General features: G+C 43.9%; 1 protein-coding gene across 18 annotated transcripts in view; it reads right to left on the reverse strand.

The window, feature by feature from the left end:
• The window catches only part of IQSEC1 (IQ motif and Sec7 domain ArfGEF 1), a 438,538-nt gene that overhangs the window by 105,087 nt on the left and 307,127 nt on the right, over positions 1 to 26,324 (reverse strand). For 2 of the 18 annotated variants that reach the window (XM_080657476.1, XM_080657484.1), the window contains exon 1: positions 6,741 to 7,021. The exons of 14 other annotated variants lie outside the window; for them this stretch is intronic. Coding sequence is in view for 1 of the 4 variants with exons in the window: in XM_080657489.1 (XP_080513615.1) it covers positions 7,225 to 7,229 (5 nt within the window). In the remaining 3 variants the exon portion in view is untranslated. Of the gene's footprint in view, positions 1 to 6,740; positions 7,022 to 7,224; positions 7,399 to 26,324 lie in introns of those variants that run through there. 2 more of the 18 variants (XM_080657489.1, XM_080657477.1) reach the window with 2 other exon arrangements.

Consider the following 26,324-nt stretch of genomic DNA (forward strand, 5'->3'; position numbering starts at 1 on the left):
CTCCCTACCCCACGACCTGTGCAGTGGTCAGTTCAGGTCATAAATCTTGAGCCCCTGCTTAATCCACCAGAACCCAAGTCAGCACCAGCCAGATATGTGACAGACCACAGCCCCACAGACCTGTTTGGCAAGAGCAGTAGCTGGTCCAGTGGGGGAGGGCTGTCCGCCCTGCCCTCAGGTGTTAGCACTGATTACCAGCTCCTGCTAGGCCAGAGCCTTCAGTCCTGGGCTCCTGCCTGTCCATGGAATGATGGGGGTGGTGTGGGTGGTGGGAAGATAAGGGACAAGGACACACTTCTCAACAAACAGTGCTGGGCTGCCTGGATAATGGTGTGTGTGTGTGTGTGTGTGTGTGTGTGTGTGTGTGTGTGTGACAGAGAGAGGAGAGAGAGAGAGAGAGAGAGAGAGAGAGAGAGAGAGAGAGAGAGAGAGAGAATGGGTCCCTTACCTCACACCATAAATGAGTATCAATTCCAGGTAGATTAAAGACCTTATGAAAAAGATAAATACAGGAGATTCTTCATGATCACAAAGCAGAAAAAATTTTCTTAAAACACACAAAACATTAAAAATAAAGTGAAAGACAGATTTGACTACTTAATTAGGAACTCTGAAATTATGACATTCATCTCTGACCCCAGGATAAGTGAAAAAGGCAAGATATTTATAACACATGTAACTGACAAAGGATTAAAATTTGGAACACCTAAAGAATCCTCCAAGTCAACAAGAAAAAAACAAAACACAACAGCCCAAGGTGCGCAAACATTTAAAGAGGCACTTCACCAAAAAGGAAACCCAGTGGTTGTAAATGCACAAAAATACCCAACCTCATCGGTAGTGAGGGGAATGCAAATTAAAATGGCAGTGAAAAAGCATTCACATCCACCAGGTGAGCATATATGACAAAGGCTGACAATAGGGAGCTCCAGTGAGCAGGGGAGAGGTGGGAGGGAATGACTCACAGTGTGGCACTACGTATGTTTTGCCACCCGGTTCAAGGTGTACGCCTAGAGAAGTTCATGCCATGTGTGCTTGGACTCAGGTTCAAGAACAGTCCATCACAGTAGACTGGATAAATAAACCGTGGCCTAGTGACACAATGAAATACTATACAGCACGGACAAGGACAAACTATAGCTATTCATAACTGGATGAGTCACACACCACAACTTTGAGCAAAAGTAGCCCGACATAAACAAATATCTACAGCCTACGTCTATTTATAGAGAGCTCAAAAAAATAAGATAAAATATGCCTGAATGGTGTGGCTCAGTGGTTGAGCATTGACCCACAAACCAGGAGGTCATGGTTCAATTCCCAGTCAGGGCACATGCCCAGGTTGGGGCTCAATTCCCAATAGGGGGCGTGCAGGAGGCAGCTGATGGATCAACAATTCTCTCTCATCATTGATGTTGCTATCCCTCGCTTCCTCTCCCTCTCTCTGAAATAAATAAAAACATATTTTTAAAAAATAATAAGATAAAATTATATTATAAAAAGTTGTTCAGATAGGTGGTAAGACAGTGAGAACAAGTGATGTGTAACCTGTCCATCTTTGTGTGTGACAGGTTACATATCACATTTAGCTATGTGTATGGGTGGTATGTGTGGAAGGGGAAAGACAAGCAGGGACAAACTATGACTGTAGCACCACCAGGTGGTGAAGCCTTGACATGATCACCACCCAGCCATCCTGGGCTTCTGAGCTGAGTGGCCTCCTCCCACTCCCATTCCACAGATAAGAAAAGAGGATCAGAGACAGAAAGGAACTTGCCCAAAGTTGAACAGAAAGTCAGAAGCCAGCAGGGACAGGACTGGAATTTAGATCGCACAGAGCCCAAACCAAGGTTCTCTCCTCTTCCATGTGGAAGAATTCTTCCATTGCATATCACTTTTAACACCAACTAGAGCAACCTTCTTTTTAGCACTTAACACTCTCTGAGGTTCTTTCATTTGTTCTCTTATTTATTGTGGGTCCTGCTGCTAGAATAAAAGCTCCTGAAGAGAAGGGTTTTTGTCTGTTTTGCTCCTGTGGTATTGTAGTTGGCACTCCATAAATATTTGTTGAATGAGTAAATGAATGAAGATGACATTTCCATTTAGACTTTGAAATCCTTGAAATACTTAGTGGCTTCTATGAGACCCCCAGAGGAGAAAATAAAAACTGACTATGACATTCACACACTTTCATAGAATTCTCTTTATAATTGGCACTATCATCAACCTCAGGGAAGTCTGGTGACTTGTCCAAGGTCACAAAGCTAGGAAGCTGAGAGCTAGGATTGAACCTCGTCCCAGAGACAGGCTGGCTCTCAGCCAATGCACTCACCTGGGACACTTCCTGTCTCCACATACACCCCAGCCCTTTGGGTGCTGCTTGCAATCTCCTAAGTATGTTATGGTCTCTTCCAAACTTTTTCAGCTCTGTGACAGAAAGAGATTTGCTGAGGTAATATGAAGTTCAGCTCTCAGACCTCCAAGCTTCCCAAGTTGGTGTGTGTGACAGTCACCACAGCAGATGCACATGGATTTGCCATTGGACACTAACCTTCCTTCTTCTTTGCTCCATACCAAATCCTCAAGACCCTTGGCTAAGTCCAATGCTTGGTCCTAGGGCAGCACTGTATGAGCTGAATAATGAAATGTTCCCACAGTACTCTCAATTTGCTTTATTAAAAATGCTGACACTTAGCATATTAAAGACACTATATTATCATCCTATAAATCAGACAGAGAAAGACAAATACCATGAGTTCACCTATATGTGGACTCTAAATAGAGAAAAGACTAATGTTGACAGAGTGGAGGGTGGTTGAGGGGGATGGGTGAAAAAGTGAAGGGATTAAGAAGTACAAATTGGGCCCTTGCTGGTTTGGCTCAGTGAATAGAGCATCAGCCCATGGACTGAAAGGTCCTGGGTTCAATTCTGGTCAAGGGCACGTACCTTGGTTGAAGGCTTGATCCCTGGCCCTGGTCAGGGCTCGTGTGGGAGGCAACCAATTGATGTGTCTCTCTCACATCGATGTTTCTCTCTGTCTCCCCTGCTTCCTTCCACTCTCTCTAAAAATAAATGGAAAAATATCCTCGGGTAAGAATTAAAAAAAAAAGTACAAAATGGTAGTCACAGAATAATCAGTGGGATGTAAAATACAACTTAGGGAAGTATATGATTGTCTAACCACTATGCTGTACACCTGAAATTAGTACAGAATATTAAATGTGAACTGTAATTGAAAAATTAAAAAAGAACCTATATTACAATCCTGATATTTTCACCAAGTTCTCAGATAATATTTAGGAATTCATTTAGCTCTGGGAGCTCCAGGGCATTTAAGCTAACATACATAAATCTGCTCTCGGGCCTCAGTTTGGTGTCTCCAGTAAGAGGGAGCTTCTTTTTGGTTTGGATTCAGCTAAACTGAGCATGACAAAAACTCAGTAGCCCCTGGTAGTACGGACCAGGAGGCACCTCAGCCACCTTTCTACCCTCAGAGAGTTCACTGTTATGCAGAGGAGACTTGTCCCAACAGGATGGGACACAGTGCAGGCTGGGATTGCCTCCTAAAGAGGCAGTATATGCACCCACGCTCCTGTACAGGATTACAGTTCCACTGCAGGCATCCATCGATTTATGTGGGTTAGCTTGGACTCTATGCTCACTTGAGTCAGAGCACTCCTCCCAGAGGAATGCCCCCTCCCCCACAAGATGTCTGGGCACACAAATACAAATTCAAAACTGCTGGGGCCCTAGTTCCGAAAGGACTATTAACAGTGGGGAGGATGCACTGCTGCCTTGTGGGGTTGATTTAATTGTTTTAATATTATGCTTCTAGAACCTCCATACACATTAATAGGTGGGTTTGTGGTTTTGCAGATGAAGTGGGATAATGTATGTGAGAGCCATCCATGACAGGGTCTGGCAAAGAGAAGCCCATGCTTTAAAAAGATTTGTTGGATTTGAACTGCAAACGTGCTAGATCAGAAGAGTCACCGAGAACTTGGCTGCTTGCAATCCTGCTTTTACAGCTTGGCATTTGCTGTGGTAGTTCCACTGAGTATCCAGGGCAGAAGGGGGATCTTGAAGGCTGGTGTCTTACCAGGGTCTAAAGTCAGTCCCACCTGTGTTCCTGCACACTGCTCTTCTGTTCGGTGACAGTGGTACCCTAAGAGAATGATGTAGGGATGAGAGTGATAAGAATGAACAGAGGTTTCCAGGTGGTGGGGTGTGCAGGAGCCAACACAGGGCAAAGCTGGGTCCAATGGGAAGGCGGTGGGCACTAGAAGATGCTGCTCCCAGAAGCAGGTGTGAGCCACACTTCATGGTGGCAGTGAACACCATGGCTAAGCAATGGCAATGTATGGAACCCCAGGACACACAGACCTTATGAACAGAATAGGCCTTCACCCAACCTCTTTCATGTAAGAAATACAGTACCTCCTTATAAGAGCAAACAACCCCATCCCTACCCCCTAATTATAAGGACCATTGGGGAGTGATGAGACATCTGGTCAACCTTCCATATTCATAGCCTCCAGACCAGTGAGTTTTCAACTCCAACTTGCATACCCCAGTGACAGGAAGATTACCACAGGAACAAAGGATGGCTGTCCTCTTCTTGACTATAAGATGCTTAGCTTACTCTCACTTCAATAATTAGGACACTGATGTAGATGAAAGCTGAGGCTACAATGGGTCCCAGTTCTGGCTTGGTCTTGGCTCTCCCATCTGCACAATGGGGAAGGGGCATGACTAAAACCCTGGGGGTTGTGGGGCCAGCAAGAATAAGGCGGACAGGGCAGGGTAGGTTGGTCAGAGCAGTGGCTGGCAACCATGACCCCCCATTAAGCAGCCTTGAGAGAGGGTGGCGACTCTGGTCATGAGATCCAAATTACTTAACGGTTGCAAACTAGAGTCCCCACAAAGGAACTCTTCCTTTTCCCTCCATGGCAGGGACCTCTGTGGGGAACACTGAGTCCTCTGAGTGTTCCCAGGCAGTAACTCCCCAAGGATGGCTGGATTGCTGGAGAGCTGAAAATAGTATGATGTTGTATGACCTTGGACTTGTCCCTGCCTCTCTCAGGCCTCAGTGCTGATGCTCAATGGCTGGGCTGTGGGCATTTTGGCACTCTAAGCAACTCTTAGCTCATCTTTTCCTGCTTCCTGGGGGCGGTGGGGGGTGGGGGGTGGGGTCTGGGGTTGTTCCTCTTCTCTCCCTTTGAACCCAATTGTTGGGCTCTGGCCACACATGGGTTCAGAGGCTTGGCCATCTTCCAGCTCAAGTGAAAAACCAAGCATAAAACTGGGGGCAAAGGAAGGTGACCTGAGGGGCATTCCTGTGCCACCTCAGTTCAGAGTTGCTCTGAGGGGGTTGTACAGGCCAGCACGTTCACTCTCTGGTGGGGAATGACCACAGAGTGGAGGAGTGGCTCATCAAAGTGCACAACCAGACTCCTGCGTCTAGTGCAAAACAAGTGTCCCTCCACCAATTATGGAGCATGCCCAGAGCCAAATGCACAGCTGACCAGGCAGAGCGGACTGCTTTCCCCGTGAACCTCATCCTGTAGACAGACCTGGGAGAGGGGACACTGTTCTAGGTGCTCTGTTTGCTTCAGGAACAGATCAGCTGTGATAATTGAGAGCTTGGCAATTAAAAGTGGCAACTGAAGCATAGGAGGGGGGCCTTTCCCCATGACTGGGTTTGGGGGAGATAGTCTTGACTCACCTCTGCCAACTATCCCTGCCCCATCCTAGCCCAAGAACAGCCAGTTCTGGCAGGCTAAGGGCTTCCCATACTCTAAGCCCCTGGCCCAGGAGGATCCCCATTTAGGCTGGCAGGTAAGACAGTCCTGACAGCTGAAACAGCCTCATCCCATCTCAGACCCTTGTGCTTCCTGCCCCACCTGGGACAGGAGATTGCCAAGGCAGTTTCTGCCCCCAGCACTATTTCCTAATCCGATTCCTTGCCTCCTAGGGGTCAGACCTAGAGGGCCCCCCCCACCCCAGACTAAGAACCAGCCTATGGCCCACTTGATAGCAGGAATAGGGGCTACCCAAGGTCACATAGTGGGTCAGGAGTAGGTCAGATTCTGACCTAGACCCTCCAGCCCAGAGGAAGCTCCTGTCTCCCTCCCTGCAGCGTCTATCAGGCTCCCAGGGAATTCCTGAGATGCCTCAAAGATCTGTCCGCAGGCCCCGGCCACAGGCCGTGGCAGGATTTCTCAGAGGGGAGGCGGGTACAGGGAGGAGGGGAACACCCGGGAGGGAGTGCCAAGGAGGAGGGCGGCTTCGCCCGGAGACCCCCGGGCCTGGGTTCACGTCTCCCCTCCCCGGGTGGAAACCATCTGCGTAGATGTGGAGATGGAGCACCGTGACCGCCCCTTCCCCAAGATCGCGCTTTTAGCGTCTGCAAGGTTTCACGTAGCCGCGGAGGCTGAACCGCCTGACTATCCACCGCAGAGCGACACCCGCAGAGCCCCAGCTCAGAAAGGCCGGCAAGGGCGCCACCAGGTCTGCATAGCCCAGGCCCCATGCCTACAACCCGTGCCCGCCGTTGCCCCCAGGCCCGGCTCCGCAAAGCCGCCGGATCCCCTCCCCCTCCCGGGTGGCCGAGACCTGCTCGCGCGACCCTGCAGCGGCGGCCTCGCCAGCGGAGCAGCCGCCCAGACTCTCCACGGAGGGGACCCCCGGCCGCAGCCCCCGCCATCCCAGCCCGGCCCCGCGCCCGCCCACCTCCTACCTCGCGGATCCGTCTGCTGCCGCTGAGGTCGCGCAGTCCCCGAGCGGGCGCAGCCCTGGCGCGTCGGGCCAGCGGGGGAGGGGGAGCCCGGGGGCGCTCGGGAGCCGGAGCTTGCGCCCGGCCCTCCTGCCTGCTCCACCACCTGCGGGCCATAACCTCAGCTGTGGCCTCTCCGTGCCCTGCCTCAGTTTACCCGCTTCGAAAGGTGTGTGTGTGTTGGGGGGGGAGGGGGTCGGAGAAGTCGGTACCGCTCCAGGTGCGGACGTCACCCGAGTCCCTGTGAGTTGAGGGCAGAGGATCCCTGGAGCCGCTGCAGAGGATGGGCCCGGGAGTGGGGTACGGACAAGCCAGGAGCATTGGAGGTGACAACGTGGCCCCAGTATTTCCTCCCAATCCCCTAAATAAACACCCAGTAAACGCAGCCTCAAGCCAAGTCCCCTGGCCCCTCCTACCGAGATCTGCAGTCCCGGCTGGCAATGCTTACCCCATAGCCCCAAGCCTCCCCAGTTCACAGATGAGAAGACTGAGGCTAAGGGGCGGGTAGCCCTTGGCCCAGAGTCAAACAGCGTGTGGGGACTGCGCGCATCCAACCTGGCACCACGTCCCTCTGAATTCTCTCCAGAATACGCGTTCCTTACAGTTTTGGGAGGAGAATTCGAGCCTGCCCACAGCACCTCTCATCCCTCAGCAAACATCGACTCAGCGTCCACTGAATGCTGGGGATGGGCCTCAGTGGCCTGGCAACTATCCTAGAGAATGCGGTAGCTCCGTCTTTGAGACCCAAACTGTGGGGAAGAAGTGGCGGAGCTAGGAGTTAGGAGAGGCTGGGCCTGGAAGGGTAGGAAGGGGAGGGTTTTCCGAGAGGAGTGGACCTAAGGAAAAAGCAAGGATGGGAATGCGCATTGCCGGGTGTGTAGGGGAGGGGTCTGAGAGCCTTGAATACCAGAGTGAAACAGAGCCGCCCACCAGGTTGGACCCAGAGCTTCAGTAGCTTGGGCTGTGTTTCGGATGAACCCCCTGGTGGCCAGAAGGAGCAAAACGCGATAAGAGGAAGGGCTGCAGTGGTCCTGCTGAGAGGTAACTGGGCAAGTGTAATGAGTCAAAAGACTGGAGTTTCTGGGCCCTGGCAAGGATGGGCTGTGTGACCTTGGGCAAGGCACTTCTCCCTTTGAGAGGGAGGGAGCTTGACTTTTCAGCTCTATATCTCATGACTCTGGAGATTGGGGCCAGATGGGAGTGGACAGCGGATCCAGTAAGAAACCTTATGAGGCTTATTTAATTTACTTGAGGTAGAAACTATTATCCTAATTTTACAGACAAGGTCACTGCAGCACATAGAGCATAAGTCACCTGTTCACGTTCACACAGCTGGGACTGAACACAGGCCTGTGAGGCACCAGAGTCTAAGTAGAGTGTCTTCTGTCTCAAAGCATTTATCAAGCACATAAGGTGTTCCTGGAACATACACAGCTCTGGAAGACGCAAACGGGATGTCCAGCTCCTGGCAGGTCTTCCTAATCTCCTGGCAAGGTTGAGCCCATGGCACTTTATTGGTGCTCACAGCAAATCTTACCGTAGTCACCTGATGGGCTTTTGGGGCAAGGCGAGCCCCACCCCAAACGCTCGCTGTGTTTCATTCCTCTGTATTGTTGGAGCTTTTGTTTTTGAAAACTATAAATTTTATAATTTCAGAAATAATTTTTAAAAGAGCACTTAGAGGAAGAAAAGATGCTTCTAGTTTGCTAAAAAACATGTTCTACTAGAGAAGCTACCTTCTTTTGCTAGCAGTGCCAGAAGTGAGTCACTCGGCTAGTGGGAGGGAGGAGAGAGAAGTGAGAAACGCAAACGTTTTAGAATCTTTTCAGCCTGAGCAAGTCCCATTGCCCCTCAGCCTTGCAGCATCCATCTGTGAAACAGAATGGATGGGAAAACCCTGCCTTGCCTCCAGTCACAGGCTGCTGTGAAGATCAACTGAAAAGTGTAAAACGGTCATGTAAAATGCACTGTGTAAATATTTTTATTCCCAGAGGCCATGAAGGGAAATATTGATTAATTTAACTATATAAAAGTTAAAACTTCTTAGTGGAATAAAAAAAACCACAAAAAATTTAAAAAGACAAATGTTAAAAAATATCTGCAGCACATAAGAGAAGTTAATTGAGGAAAATAAGCTGAAAGTTAATTTCTCTGATATATAATATAGGAGCTCTTTAAAATCGATAGGAAAAATGTGATTAAACAAGTAGAAAAAAAGATCAAAATATATGAACAAGCAGTTCATAGAAAGATATTCAATCCACTTGTAATTAAATGCATACTAAAGAAATAAAAATCAAAGTACAACATGCTTGCCATTAAAAAAAAATCTTCCAAGGTGGCAAAAATGAACAAGTTTCATAATACTTTTGCTGTTGAAGGTGAGAAGAAATAAGTGCACTCAAAAACAGTATCAGGTGAGGTGCAAGATGGTACAACCTTTTCTTAAGTGTGATCTGGCAAAATTATACAGCATGTTAATACATATAAAAATCAAGCACAGTCAACACAACATTCTGTGTGAGAGTAAAGCAGACAAAGAAAATGCCTCTGGTGTCCAACAATAGGAGAGGAGGGACTGCATGAAGACATACCCACATGCTGGAATTTTGTCCGGGGACAGAAAGGTGCCTGAAATGCATTTGTAGTAGAAAATGCAAGGGACAGAAGACTTTGTATGTTATGATCTTTTTTGTGTACATTTAAAAATGTTTTACATATATGGGACTTCCTCATTCCCCGCTCCCCCCCACCACCCCAGAGTGTATACAGATACCAAAACAAACTGCTATTGGTGGCTACCTTTTGGGAAGATGGTGGAGAGTGTGGAATGCGTATGTGAGGAGCTTTCACTTTTCATTTTATATTTTTCTGAGGATTAGTTCATTTTTAAAAAGATACCAGGTTTTTACTCACTATAGGTATAGGCTTGTAGGTCAATTAAATGTGTTTCTGTATATGCATTTAAAAAAATAAGTAACGTATATGCACCCTTACATTCCTAGCAGCAGAACTTAAAATAGCTAAGATTTGGAAATAGTCTAAGTGCTCATCAACAGATGAGTGGATAAAAGAACTGTGGTACATTTACACAATGGAATACTATGTGGCAATAAAAAAGAAAGAACTCTTGCCATTTGCAACAGCATGGATGGACCTGGGGGGTATTATGCTAAGCGAAATAAGCCAGTCAGAGAAAGATAATCTTCACATGACCACACTCATATGTGGAAACTAATTAACCAAATAAACTGATGGAAAAAAAATAAACTCAGAGCATGAACAGACTGTTGAACCACAGAGGGAAGGCAGGGGAGGGTAGGTGGGAAGAGATCAACCAATGAACTTGTATGCATATATGCATAACCTGTGGACACAGACAATTGGATGGTGAGGGTCTGGGGAACAAGAGCGGCTGGGAGAGGTTAATGGGGGAAAAAGAAGGATCTATGTAATACTTTCCACAATAAAGATTAAAAAAATAAAATCAGGTTTAGCAAGAAAAAAAAATTAAGTAACTGTTATTAACTTGTATTAAAAAAATTAAGTAATTGCCCAGCCAGTGTGGCTTGGTGGTTGAGCGTTGACCTTTGAACCAACAGGTCAAGATTCGATTCTGGTCAGGACACATGCCCGGGTTGTGTCCTCAATCCCCAGTAGTGGGTGTGCAGGAGGTAGCTGATCAATGATTCTCTCTCATCATTGATGTTTCTATCTTTCTCTCTCCCTCTCCCTTCCTCTCTGAAATCAATAAAAAAAAATATTTTTTAAAAATTAACTGACTATTTTTAAAGTGAATACAAATTGTTGAAACATTTTTACCTAAAGCACACAAATTAGGGACTGGTTCACCAGGTTATATTATGATCATCCACTTAAAAAAAATGTGCCTTCTGCTCATGGACTGGTAAGGAACAATCTCCAAGACATTTTGGTAACTAGAAAGAGGAAGGCACAGGGTGTGTGGTATGTTACGTTTTATGTTTAAAAAAAGAGGGTATAGACAGTGCCATCAAGAGATCACAGGATAGAGATAAAAAATGATGGAAGAGTAAGTGGATGCTGCACAGACAAGCTCTCAGGACCAAACTGGAGTTACAACTAAAATACAGAAAAACGTCCTGAATAATAAACGAAAGACTTATTGGAGAGAACCCTGACAACTGAGGACCAAAAGTGGAGACTGCATGGAGACTGATAGGAGGGGCGGAGGTGTGAAAGGGCTGGGCTCCCACAGACAGCAACTGAAGTTCTGGAGAGATATCTGAGCTGTGCAGGGTTGCCAGTGAGAACTCTGGGGTCTAATCCCCAAGATGGCCCCCCAGAAGAGAGCACCATAACATTTGGGTGTGAAAAGCAGTGGGTTCCTGTCTGCCAGGGAGAGATGGCTGGAAATTCAGACATTCTCCTAAAGGGCCAGCACACCAAACTCCCTGTGGAGCCAACATTGTGCTCCTGCAGAGGGAGGGTAGAGTGAACTGGAGCTGTGTGAGCAGAAGCCAGGATTGGGGGCTCTGGGGTTAAAGCTCAAAAGGCAGATACCCTGGTTTCCTGTACTGTGTCATTCCTTCATGTTGTGGAGGTTATCTTTATATATATATATATATATATATATATATATATATATATATATATATATATATATATTTATTTATTTTTTACAAAGAGGAAGGGAGAGGGATAGAGAATTAGAAACATCGATGAGAGAGAAACATTGATCAGCTGCCTCCTGCACACCCCCTAACTGGGGATGTGCCCACAACCAAGGTACATGCCCTTGATTGGAATCAAACCTAGGACCCTTCAGTCTGCAGGCCGACACTCTATCCACTGAGCCAAACCAGTTAGGGCCAGGTTATCTTTCTCACTTAGACATTTGCTATATTGGAGGCCTTGCCTGAGGGGAAGACAGTTGACACACCCTATTGGAAAACACAATGCCCTGGGAGGTGGGATTGCTGAGGCCCAATAAGAGACTGAGAATAACAGCCTCCAGGCCAAAGAAATTGCCCCACCCTGTTGAAAAAAACCTCTTGCCACAACTCTGGATGATTGCCTGAGGGCAATTCCAGACAGAATCCAATCAGTCGGTAGGCAGAGGCGGGTCTTTGGAGGCTTTGAGTCTTTGCCTGATCTAATTAGTCAGAAACAGCATTTGACACTGTTCTGCACCAAAAATTGAGAGGTATAGCAGATCTACCTAATACATAGTCACAAACCCAAACAGGAAGCCAAAATGAGGGGACAAAGGAATAACCCCCAAATGAAAGAACAAGAGAATTCTCCAAAGAAGAGATAAATGAAGTAGAGATAAGTTTATCTGATATAGAGTTCAGAATAGTGATGGTAAAAATGCTCAACAGCATGAGAAAAGATATGGTAACTATGAAAACAGAAATAAAGATTGATATAGAACAAATAAAGAACACATTGGAAGGAATACACAGTTGATTAGGGGAAGCTGAGGATCGAATCAGTGAATTAGAAGACAGGGCTTAAAAATTCACTTAATTACAGAACCAAAAAGAAAAAAACAATTAAAAAATAGGAGGATAGCTTAAGGGAGCTGTGGGAAAATGTGAAACATAACAATATTTGACTAGCAGCTGTGCCAGAAGAGGCAGGAAGGGAGAAAGAGATAGAGAACGTGTTTGAAGAAATAATGGCAGAAAACTTCTCTAACCTGGTGAAGGAAAAAGTCACACAAGTTCAGGAGGCACAGAGAACCCCAAGCAAGAAAAACCCAAACAGGCCCATGCTCAGATACATAATAATTAAAATGCCAAAAATTAAAGACAAAAATATAATCTTACAGGCAGTAAGAGAAAAGCAAACAGTTACCTACCAAGGAGCTCCCATAAGGCTGACACCAGATTTCCAATCTGAAACTCTACAGGCCATAAGGGAATGGCATGAAGTACTCAAGAAATGAAACCAAGATTACTATATCCAGCAAGGCTGTCATTCAAAATAGACGGTCAAATAAAGAGCTTCCCGGAGAAAAAAGGCTGAAGGAGTACATTACCACCAACCCAGCATTACAAGAAATGCTAAAGGGACTAATGAGAAGAAGAAATAGAGAGAGAAACCTAGGCATACAGAATTAAAATGGCAATAAATAAGTACCTCTCAATAATAACCCTAAATGTAAATGGATTAAATGTTCCAATCAAAAAGCATAGGGTAGCTGAATGAATACAAAAACGACCCAACTATATACTGTCTATAGGACCCACCTCAGAACAAAAGACATACACATGATGAGAGTGAAGGGATGGAAAAAAAAGTTTTCATGCAAATGGAGAAGAAAAAAAAGATGGAGTAGCAATACTCATATCCGACAAAATAGACTTTAAAATGAAAGCCATCACAAAAGACAACAAAGGTCACTATATAATACTAAAGGGATTGATTCAACAAGAGGCTAATACCCTGGTAAACATATATGCACCCAATATAGGAGCACCTAAATATATATATATATATATATATATATATATATATATATATATATATATATAACTCATAGAGGACTTTAACAGAGAGATTGATAACACTATAGTCATTGTAGGGGACTTAACACCCTGCTGACTTCACTGGATCGATCTTCCAGACAAAAACTTAACAAGGAAACAGTGACCCTAAAGGATGCACTGGATCAGATGGATTTAATTGACATTTATATAACATTTCACCCCAATGCAGCAGAATATAAATTCTTCTCAAGTGCACATTGATCATTCACAAAGATAGACCACATATTAGGACATAAAACAAGTCTCTACACATTTAAGAAGATTGAATTCATAGCAAGCATCTTCTCAGATCACAGTGGAATGAAATTAGAAATCAACTACAATAAAAATACCCAAAAACATTCAAATACATCGAGACTAAGTAGCATGTTATTAAACAATGAATGGGTTACCAATGAGATTAAGAAATAAAAAACTTCCTGGAAACAAATGAAAATGAACACACAACAACCCAAAATCTCTGGGAAACTGCAAAGCACTTCTGAGAGGGGAAGTTCATAGCACTACAGGCATACCTCAAAAAACAAACAAACAAACAAAAAAAAACAAACAAGAAAAATCAACAATAAACTATTTAACCCTACAACCTAAAAAATTATAAAGAGAACAACAAGAAAATCCTAGAGTAAGTAGAAGGAAGGAAATAATAAAGATTAGAGCAGAAATAAATGGTATAGAGACTAAAAAACAATACAAAAATATCAATGAAACCAAGAGCTGGTTCTTTGAAAGGATAAACAAATTTAATAAATCATTAGCCAGACTCATCAAGAGACAAATAGAGAGGACCCAAATAAATAAAATCAGAAATGAAAGTGGAAAGTAACCACTGACACCACAGAAATACAAAGGATTGTAAGAAAATACTATGAACAACTATATGCCAACAAGCTGGACAATGGAAAAATTCCTAGAAAAATACAAACTCCCCAAACTGAAATCAGGAAGAATCAGAAAACCTGACTAGGTCAATAACAACTGATGAAATAGAAGAAGTAATTTTAAAACTCCCAGCAAATGAAAGCCCTGGTTCAGATGGCTTTACAGGGGAGTTTTACCAAACATTCAAAGAGGAACTAACACCTACTCCTCAAACTATTCAAAAAAATCCAAGAGGAAAGAACACTTCCAAGCTCTTTTTATGAGGCTAGCATTATCCTAATTCCAAAACAGATAAAGACACTATGAAGAAAGATAATTATAGGCCAATATCTCTGATGAACATAGATGCTAAAATCCTCAACAAAATATTAGCCAATTGCACCCAGCAATATATTAAAAAGATCATACACCATGACAAAGTGGGATTTATTCCAGGGATGCAAGGCTGGCACAATAATTGCAAATCAATAAATGCAATACATCACATAAACAAATTGAAAGACAAAAATCACATGATAATATCAATCGACGCAGAAAAAAATTCAACACCCATTTTTGATAAAAATTCTCAGCTAAGTTGGAATAGAGGGAGCATATCTCAACCTGATAAAGGCCATATATGACAAACCTACAGTCAATATCATACTCAATGGGCAAAAACTAAAACCATTTCCCCTAAGTACAGGAACAAGACAGGACATCCGCTTTCACCACTCTTATTCAACATAATACAGGAAGTCCTAGCCACAGTGATCGACAAGAAGAAGAACGAAAAGGCATCTGAACTGGAAAGGAGGAAGTAGAATTCTCATTATCCAAAGATGACATGATATTGTACATAGAAAACACTAAAGACCGCCAAAAAACTATTAGATTTAAAAAATGAATTTTGCAATGTAGCAGGATACAAAATCAACACCCCAAAATTGATGGCTTTTTTATACACCAACAATGAATTCTCAGAAAGAGAAACTAAACAAACAATCCCATTTACCATTGCAACAAAAAATTTTTTTAAATACTTAGGAATAAACTTAACCAAGGAAGCAAAATACCTGTACTTGGAAAACTACAGGAAGATAGTATAAACAAGTGGAAGAATATACTGAGTTCATGGATTGGTAGAATCAACATCATTAAAATGTCTACACTATCCAAGGCAATCTACAGATTCAGTGCAATCCCTATTAAAATACCAACAGCATATTTCACAGAGGTAGAACAAATACTCCAAAAATTTATATGGAATCAAAAAGATCCCGAATAGCTGTAGCAATCTTGGGAGAGAAAAACAATGTTGGAGGAATCACAATACCAGATCTCAACTTATACTACAAAGCCACTATAATCAAAACAGCCTGGCACAAGGTACTGGCACAAGAACAGGCATATTCTGCCGAAACCGGTTTGGCTCATTGCATAGAGCGTCGGCCTGCGAACTGGAGGGTCCCGGGTTCAATTCCGGTCAAGGGCATGTACCTTGGTTGTGGGCACATCCCCAGTGGGAGGTGTGCAGGAGGCAGCTGATCCATGTTTCTCTCTCATTGATGTTTCTAGCTCTCTATCCCTTTCCCTTCCTCTCTGTAAAAAATCAATAAAATATATTTTTAAAAAAAAGAACAGGCATATAGATCAATAGAACAAAACAGAGACCCCCAAAATCGAACCAAGCCATTTGCTCAATTAATATTTTACAAAGGAGGCAAGAGCATGCAATGGAGTCAAGAGAGTCTCTTCAATAAATGGTGTTGGGCCCTGCCTGCATGGCTCAGTGGTTGAGTGTTGACCTATAATATAATCAGGAGGTCATGGTTCTATGCCTGGGTTGCAGGCTCAATCCCCAGGGTAAGGTGTGCAGAAGGCAACAGATCATTGATTCTCTCTCATCATTGATGTTTCTCTCCCTGCTTCTTTGAAATCAATAAAAATATTTTTAAAAAAGATAAATAAATGGTGTTGGGAAAATTGGACAGGTACATTCTAAAAACCTGAAACTATACACAAGAATAAACTCAAAAAGATAAAATGTATAAAAAGAATAAACTCAAAATTGATAAAAGTCTTAAATGTAAAACATGAAAATCCTAGAAGAAACCATAGGTAGCAAAATCTCAGACATCTCTCTTAGCAATATGTTTGCGGATACATCTCTTAGGGCAGTGGTCGGCAAACTCATTAGTCAGCAAAGCCAAATATCAACAGTACAACGATTGAAATTTCTTTTGAGAGCCAAATTTTTTAAACTTAAACTATCTAGGCAGGTACATTGTTATTAACTTAATTAGGGTACTCCTAAGCTGGCCTTTGCTAAAAACTCAAGGGACCAAAGATCTGCATGTGGCTCGCGAGCCGCAGTTTGCCGACCACTGTCTAGGGCAAAGGAAACTGAGAAGAAAATAAACAAATGGGACTACAACAAAATAAAAAGCTTCTGCACAGCAAAAGAAAACATCAACAAAATGAAAAGGGAGCCCACTGTATGGGAGAACATATTTGGCAATGATACAGCTGATAAAAGGTTAATATCCAAAATATATAAGGAACCCATACAGCTTAACAAAAGGAAGATAAACAATTCAATTAAAAAATGGGCAAAGGACTCAAGTAGACACTTCTACAAAGTGGACATACAGATGGCCAAGGGACCTCCGAAAAAAAAAATGCTCAAAGTCATTGATCATCAGAAAGATGCAAGTTAAAATGACAATGAGGTATCACCTCATACTTGTCATAATGGCTACCATCACCAAATCAACAAATGACAAGTGCTGGGGAGGATGTGGAGAAAAGGAAACCCTAATACATTGCTGGGGGTAATGCAGACTGGTACAGCCATTATGGAAAGCAGTATGGCGTTTCCTCAAAAAATTAACAATGGAACTGCCATTTGACCCAGTGATCCCACTTCTAGGAATATGTCCTAAGAAACCTGAAACACCAATCAGAAAGAATGTATGCATCCCTATATTCATAGCAGCATAATTTACAATAGCTAAGATCTGGAAATAGCTCAAGTGCCCATCAGTAGATGAGTGAATAAAAAAGCTGTGGTATATATACCATGGAATTCTATGTAGCAGTAAGAAAGAAGGATCTCTTACTCTTTGAGACAGCATGGATGGACCTGGAAAGTATTATGCTAAGCAAAATAAAACAGTCAGAGAAAGACAAGTATCACATGATCTCACTCATATGTGAAATCTAATGAACAAAAAAAACTGTTGAACAAAATAAACAAAATAGATCCAGAGACATAGAAGCATGGAATATACTGTGGAATCTCATAGGGAAGGCAGGGGTGGGTGGGTGAGTGGGTGGGAAGAGATCAACCAAAGCACTTGTATGCATGTATGCATAACCCATGGGCACAGACAGTAGGGTGGTGAAGGCCTGGGGCGGGGGCTGGCTATAAGGGGTCAATGGGAGAAAACAGGGGGCATTTGTAATACTTTCAACAACAAGGATTAAAAAAAAACCCTACTTCATACTCAGTGGGAAAAAAATAAAAGCATTTCCTTTAAGATCAGGAACAAGATTTCCACTTTCACTACTTTTATTCAATATAGTATTGGAAGTCCTAGCCAAAGCAATCAGCCAACAAGAAGAAATAAAATGTATCAAATTGGAAAGAAAGAGATAAAACTGTCCTTATTTGCAAGTGACATGATATTGTATATAGAAAACCCTGAGTATTCCATAAAAAAAACTATTAGAACTAATAAATGAATTCAGAAAGTAGCAAGATACAAAATAAATATTCAGGAATTGGTTGCATTTTTATGCATCAATCATGAAATATCACAAAGAAAAACTGAGAAAACAATCTCATTTGCAATTGCATAAAAATCCCGCCTAGGAATAAATTTAACCAAGGAGGTAAAAGATCTATACTCAGAATATAAGACATTGAAGAAAAAGTCTACAATGAGGAAAATACAAATAAGTGGAAGCATATACTGTGCTCATGGATAGGAAAAATTAACACTATTAAAATGTCTATAATACCCAATGCAAACTATAGATTCAATGCCATTCTTATCAAAATACCAATGGAGTATTTCACAGAACTAGAACAAATAATCCAAAAAATTTGTTTGGAAAATCAAAAGACCCTGAATAGTGACAGCAATCTTGAAAAAGAATAACAAAGTGGGAGGTATCACACTACCTGATATCAAACAATACTTCAAGGCCATAATAATAAAAACAGTCTGGTACTGGCATAGATCAATGGAACTGAGTAGAGAGCCCAGAGATAAACCCACACCTAGATAGCCAATTAATCTATGACAAAGGAAGCAAGAACATACAATGGGGTAAAAATTTAGTAAGTGGTATTGGAAAAGATGGACAAATACATTAAAAAAATGAAACTAGATCACCTTCTTACACCATATACAAGAATATACTCAAAATGAATTAAAGACATAAATGGAAGACCTGAAACCATAAAATTCCTAGAAGAAAGCATAGGCAGTAACTCTTTAACATAGCTCTTAGCAATATTTTTTTCTCACATATCTCCTTGGTCAAGGGAAACAAAATAAAAAATATTTAAGAAATGGACTACATTAAACTAAAAAGTTTTTGCACAGCAAAGGAAAAACTAACATCATCAACAAAAAGATAACAGACTGAATGGAATAAGATATTCACCAATGATACATTCAATATGGGGTTAATATTAAAAATTTATAAAGAACTCAGACAACTCAACACCCAAAACCCAAATAATCCAATTAAAAAAATGGGCAGGGGACCTGAATAGACACTTCTCCAAAAAGGATTTACATATGGCCAATAGACATATGAAATGATGCTCAACATCACTAATCATCAGGAAAATGCAAATTAAAAGCATAATGAGATATCACCTCACACTTGTCAGAATAGATATCATCCTATATATAAAGAGCTAATATGCAAATGGTCATTGTGCCTTTGCGCCCTCGCACCAGGGCCAGGGGACCTGAGACCATGCCCCTCCCTGCCCCAGCTCTGGGGCCAGGGGACCTGAGGCCATGCCCCCCGCCTGGTGGGACTTGACGGGGGACCTGAGGTTGTGCCCCCCACCCCAGCTCTGGGGCCAGGGGACCTGAGGCCAGGCTGGGGGACCTGAGGCCACCCCCTGCCTGGTGGGGCTTGATGGGGAACCTGAGGCTGCATCCCCCGCCCTGTGGGGCTTGACGGGGGTGGGGCTGGCCGGGTCTCGGTCTCACGTGATTTCAAGGCATGCGGGTGGCCAGGGACTTGACTCTGGGTCCCACGGTGCGCCCCAGACTCTGACAGGAGGGAGATTTTCATATACATTTTACTAATTTTCTTTCATCTTTGACACTTCTATTATAGAGAAAGGGCAAATAGCAATATTAAAAATTTCCTCTAATTAATTCCCTTTTAATGTGCATGAATTTTGGGCACCGGGCCACTAGTCAATAAATAAATGGAGAAAAGGAAACCCTTGTACACTGTTGGTGGGAATGCAGATTGGTGCAACCACTCTGGATAACAGTGTGGAGGTTCCTCAAAAAATTAAAAATGGATCTGCCATTTGATCCAGTGATTCCACTTCTGAGTATGTATCCAAAGAAACCCAAAAGACTAATTCAAAATAATATATGCACCACTATATATATTCACTGCATTATTTACAATAGCCAAGATATGGAAGCAACTCAATGACCATCAAAAGATGAGTGGATAAAAGCCAGAATGTACGTACAGCCCTGGCCAGTTAGAGCACTGGCCCACACATCAAAGGGTTATGAGTTTGATTCCTGGTCAAGGGCATATACCTGAGTTGCAGCTTTAATTCCTGACCCAATCGGGGTGCATGCAGAAGGCAACCAGTCAATATGTGTCCCTCTCACATCAATGTTTCTCTCTCTCTCTCTCCCTCCCTCCTTCCTTTCCACTCTTTCTAAAAATCAATAGAAAAAACATTCTCAGGTGAGGATTAACTAACAACAAAAAGACAGAAATAAACAAAAACCCAGCAGTACATATATACAATGGAATATTACTCAGCCATAAAAAAAGAATGAAAAATTATTATTTGCAATAGCATGGATAGACCTAGAGGGTATTATGGTAAGTGAAATAAGCATGGCAGAGAAATACATACTATATGACTTCACTTATATGTGGAATCTAAAGAACAAAATAAACGAACAAATATAATAGAAACAGACTTACAGACACAGAGAACAAACTGATAGAGAGAGGGGTATAGGGAGCAAGGTGAAAAAGGGTGATGGCATTACGAAGTACTAATTAGTGGTTACAGACTAGGCATGGGAATATAAGGTAAAGCATAGGAAATATAGTTAACATTGTAATAACTATCTATGATGCCAGGTGGGCACTTAATTTATCAGAGGAAACACTTTGTAACCTATATGAATGTCTATCCACTGTACAGCTGAAACTGTAATAAAAAATAAAATAAAATTAAGAATAAATAAATAATATTGGGGTAATATACCAGTAATCATGAAACTATATACAGTATTTAAAATTAGTGAATCTTATGGTAGATAAGTTATCTATCTATATATAAAAGGCTAATATGCTAAGTGTCCGACCATCCGATTGGTTGCTATGATGTGCACTGACCACCAGGGGGCAGATGCTCAATGCAGGAGCTGCCGTGAAGTGCACAGAGAAACGGCACTGTGGACCTGGTGTCCACAAAGCAACACTTGGCTTCCCCCAAGTGGGACAGAGGCCCTGCCACCACCCCGGAGCGACAGCCCACCAAATCACAGCTGACGCTGCCAAGACTCTATGGCGCAAAATGTGGCTCACAGCCCAGCCCAGCCCAGCCCAGAAATGGTCACTGTGGGTGCTGGGTAATGATGTCACATAGCAATGCTGTCTCCCTCTCCCTAGCGACGACTAACCTCCTTGCAGTTTCTTCAGCCCAGGAACATGACTTGCTTTATAACCAGGTGGAAACATTTCACACTTTAACCAAATGTTTGTGAAGCGTTTTCCTGTTCCTCATCTCATTTGATTCTCCCAGAAGTCCTGGAGTAGGTAGATAGGATACTCAGTGGAATACTATTTTCTTTTCATTAGCCAAAAAATGGAGATTTAGAAAGCTTAGAAACTTGACCCAACTGAAAAGAAGAAATGGTGGACCTTGGAAATGACTTCAGGTTTTCTCACTGCACAGAATATAGTCAGACACGGCTACAGTTAAATATTTTACCCTTTGTTCTTCCTGCGTGACCTACAGTAATAATCTGCTTCGTGTTGATATTTACTGCTGTGTTGCTGACAGTTACCTGAAAGAGAACTTAGGGTGCTTCACTGGGCTGGAAAAAGTTTAGCAAAATCAGAAAGCAGGTCTAATTAAGCAAGTTTATTCTATATCTATAAAAAGCTAAGTTGACTTGCGCATGCGGGATACATATAAAGCTCTCGCTGGTGCCAATTGCACGCATGTATTTCCATCTGTCATTGTTGGTCATGAATTTGGTTGGCATTTCTATTATAGAGAAAGGGCGAATAGCAATATTAAAATATTTCTTCGAATTAATTTCCTTTCAATGTGCACGAATTCGTGCACTGGGCCACTAGTACCTTAATAAAGGTTTAAGAAAACACATGATGACTGAATGCAATGCAAGATCTTAGATTGGGGTAAAAATGTGACATAAAGAACATTATTGGGCCCTGGCTGGTTTGGCTCAGTGGATAGAGCGTCAGCCTGTGGACTGAAGGGTCCCAGGTTCGATTCTGGTCGAGGGCACGTGCCTGGGTTGCGGGCTTGATCCCCAGTGGGAGACGTGCAGGAGGCAGCTGATCGGTGATTCTCTCTCATCATTGATGTTTCTATCTCTCTCTCCCTCTCCCTTCCTCTCTGAAATCAATAAAGATATTAAAAAAAAAGAACATTATTGGGATAACTGGTAAAATTTGACTATTAATTGTATATAAATTCTAGTATAGTGTCAATGTTAAGCTCCCTGAATTTGGCTATTGGATCATGGTTATATAACAGAATATCCTTACTCAGCAGTAAAAGCCATCACTGTTGTGTTTGCAGCCACCTCTCAAATAGCTCCAGGAGAAGAAGAGAGAGTGAAATTTGGTGAAACTTTACTGATGATAAATTTTGTGTGAAGGTTACATGGTAGATTTGTTCTGTATTATTCTTGCAAGTCTTATTGAAGATTGAAATTATTATAAAATAACTCTTAAAGAATCCACACATAAAAAACCCATGGACCCCAAAAGGAGAGAAAGCACTAATTTAATTGTGAACAAAACTCCAATAGGTGGTGCCTTCCTCATCACATGTGTGTGGGACTCCCAGAAGCCAGAGGGCAGGGTTGGGACACAGGCCCTTTGTGCCCATTCATTCATTCATTCATTCACCCAGTAAATATTGACTTGAATGTCTATAATGTGCAAGGGCTCAGCCACGAACCAGAAGCACAAGAGCAGAGGGAAGGGCAACCACTAAACTATGCCTGGTCTCCAGCTCCCACCAGACACAGTGCCCTGGAGGGCAAGAATTGGTGTCTGAATCATCTCTCTTCCCCTAGACTATAAAAAAGTCAACTTTTGTTCCCACACAGCAAAGAGGGTCACAGCTTTCAACTCTGAGGCTGACAGCTAGAGGGAACAGGCAAATACCGTGGGCCACCTCAGCAGCTGAGCTCAGAACATAAACAGCAAGAGAGAGTGTTAGGGAGGGGAGCTGTGGGCTGTGCATGGGAGGGGATGCAGGGAGGGGGCATCTCACTCCCTCCCACCTCAGAAATCAGTGTGAAACTATCCAGAGGGCTGGCACAAGGAGATCCTCTGAGGTAGCCTTCCCCACCCCCACACTCCATCCTACTCCTGACCCCTCATGCTCAGAGATTTCTGTACCTGGAGGTTTTAGAAATTCCCAAGTTTGGAGCCTTGAATTATTTTAGGGATCTTGCATTACATACAACATGACTGACAGACTAAACAATTACTATATTTCACACATTAACATCTTTCAAACCAAAATAAATGCTGCAATGACTAAAATTCATAGATTTCAAGTTCATCTGAAATGGGTTCTTCATGGCTTATATATTTTGGTTATGGATACTAACACTCAGGTGTGTGTGGGGGGGGTGCTGAGGAAGTTTCTCATAATTTTTGGTGATGATAAGGCACCCTCCCATTACTGGGGAGTGTACATGGAGGCCCTCACTAGAGGTGGGGAGAACAGGGTTGAACTGAAGGGCTCCAGAAGGTGAGACCCTAGGGCCCCACCTCAGCACATACCCCTGGTCCTGTCTGTACTGAGGCAGGGTGGGTCAGAGCCAGGCCCTTGGAGGGGTGCCCGGCCCCACTGGCCCTGTTTACACCCTGGCACCACTGTTACCAGCTCACCTGCCCCCAGCAAGGGCAGTGACTGAGATGAGGCTGAGTCATTCCTATGTCCCAAGCAGCCTGCTCAGTGCCCGGGGAACCTTGAAGGTGGGTGGCTGCACCAAGGGGGCTGGGCTGAGCTCAGGCCAGTTGACCCTTGACTCTCCACTTCTTAGCTATGAGGCCACTGAGCACTAAGAATATAGTTAGTGCAAATGGGGAACTGAGTTTTTAAATTAAATATTGTTATTTAATTTTAACTTGTTAAAATCTAACTAGCCCTGTGGACTGTGGCTTCTGTCCTGGGCAGCGCTGCTCCAGAGGCTCAGTGGGAATAGAGATGGGAGCGACACTGAAGGGGAGCTGCTGGTTTAGATCCCCTTCTGTTTTATTAATATATATTTTTATTGATTTCAGAGAGGAAAGGGGGTGAGAGATAGAAACAACAATGATGAGAGAGAATCATTGATCGGCTGCCTCCTGCAGACCCCACATTGGGGATGGACCCCACAACATGGGCATGTGCCCTGACTGGGAATCGAACCGTGACTTCCTGGTTCATAGGTCAATGCTCAACCACTGAGCCATGCCAGCCAGGCTAGACCCCCTTCTATTCACAGCTGGGACTTACCGACCGTGTGTAAAGGGCCTGACAGTGTCCGGCACCCACAGATGCTCCAATAACAACAGCTGTTATTATTATTTGTGTGAAGAGGCCAGAGCCCAGTGTCCATGTGGGCACATGGAGTAGGGCAGTGCTGGGACTTGCAGATGAAATGTACATTCATCATAGTGAGGCTGCCTGGGTGCTATAGCTCCTGCCTGTGTGGTTACTTATGGGGTTCTTAGTGGTTCTGAAGTTTGGGGCTGACCCCAGCTTCCTCTCCCTGAAGTGCTCTTCCACCACCACCACTTAGCACCCTCAGTCTGGGATTCCAATCAGGACAGGTGGCTTGTGACCACCAGGGCTGGACATTTCCCCTCCCCCATCACTGCTCAGAGGTGGGCCTCAGCTGGCCCTGCCTCCAGCAAATGTTTAATGAATGAGATGGAACATCTCCCTACAGGGACCCTCACCCTCTCATGACTGGTGGGAGCAGGGCCCAGCCTACTCAAATGCCCTCATCTGGGAATGGGAGCTGGAAGCCCCTGGCCCCTCTCTTCTCTGAGCCTGAATTCCTGGGTAGCTGTTTACCCTGCTCCTCCCTCTACAACAGCGGTTCTCAACCTGTGGGGCGCGACCCCTTTGGGGGTCAAACGACCCTTTCACAGGGGTCGCCTAAGACCGTCGGAAAACACAGATATTTACATTACGATTCATAACAGTAGCAAAATTAGAGTTATGAAGTAGCAACAAAAATAATTTTATGGTTGGGGGTCACCACAACATGAGGAACTGTATTAAAGGGTTGCGGCATTAGGAAGGTTGAGAACCACTGCTCTACAACCAGGCCATCTCCACCTTTTCCACGCTTCTCTTAATTTGCTGGCCTCCAGCTGAAGTAGCCTCCATCAAGTCATTCCCCAGCCTATTCACCATTTCATCTTCCTCACTGCATGTCTAAAAGCATCTTGTTCTATTGTTTGCTTATTTCCTGTCTGTCTCCCCATCCCCTAAGGTCAGCTCTGATAAGGAAGGATCTTGGTCTGACTTCTTCACTACTCTGAGAAGTGCCTGGCACATAATAGGTGCTCACTAGATATTAGCTGAATGGTTAAATAGAATAACTTGATGTACTCCCAGGGAGGGACGGGGTTGTCCAACTGTCTAGTGGGAACATGACATGCCAGACAATCCCATCACATGGGCTGGGCATTCCATTAATTCTCTCAGTGACCCAGAGGTGATGCTCAGTAAACCGTTTCCTAGATAAGGTAACTGAGGCCCAGAGAAGGGAAGTGACCTGCCCAAGACCACACAGCTCGCACAAAAGGTCTAGATTTGGGGCCCAGCTTTCTTAACCTTTATAGCCAGTCATGCCTTCTGAGAGTTCACCACACAGAGGAAAGAATCATAACAGCCAGCATTCGCTTACACCTGCAAGGTGCCAGGCATTGGGTCAGGGACTTTCCAAGGTTTATTCATTTGTCCACTCTGTGAGTGAGGGAATTATAGGTTCATTCTGCAGATGTAAAACCAAGACCCAAGTTATCCCTGTGACTTGTCTAGCTCATACAACAAAGCAGCAGCCTGTCTAGGACTGGACTCACATGAGGTGACAGCAAGGTTAAGGGTGCTACACGCTCACTGCCTCAGTTTCCCTTTTTTGCAATGCTGACATTACACCATCTGACATGGTGTGATGTCATCAGGGAGGTGGGACTCTTGCTTGGAAAGTTTTAGGGCTGAAAAGGAAGTGAGGAGCACCTGTTTCCCCATCCAGCCCACTCCCACCCTGGTCCTAAGTCGAGTGGGTGGTCACCTCCCTTTGAGCACTTTCGCCAGAAATTCCCTAGGAAATGCCCCTGTGCCTGAGCAAAAGTCCAGCATATAGGCCCAGGAGCCTCACACTGCATATCCTCCTGCTAAGGATCATCCCAAGCAGAAACCAGTAGGCACAATAATTAGTATGCCTATACACTGAGTGGCCAGATTATTATGATCTCTGAACGCACAATAATCTGGCCACTCAGTGTGTGTGTGTGTGTGTGTGTGTATTAGAGGCCCAGTGCATGAATTCATTCATGGGTGGGGTCCGGCCAGCCTGGCCAGGGGGAGGGGGCATGGGTGGTTGGCCAGCCTTCCTGCTGGTTGAACACTGGTCGAGGG

This window comes from Plecotus auritus (assembly GCF_963455305.1).
Source record: "Plecotus auritus genome assembly, chromosome: 2".
Taxonomy (NCBI): Eukaryota; Metazoa; Chordata; class Mammalia; order Chiroptera; family Vespertilionidae; genus Plecotus; species Plecotus auritus.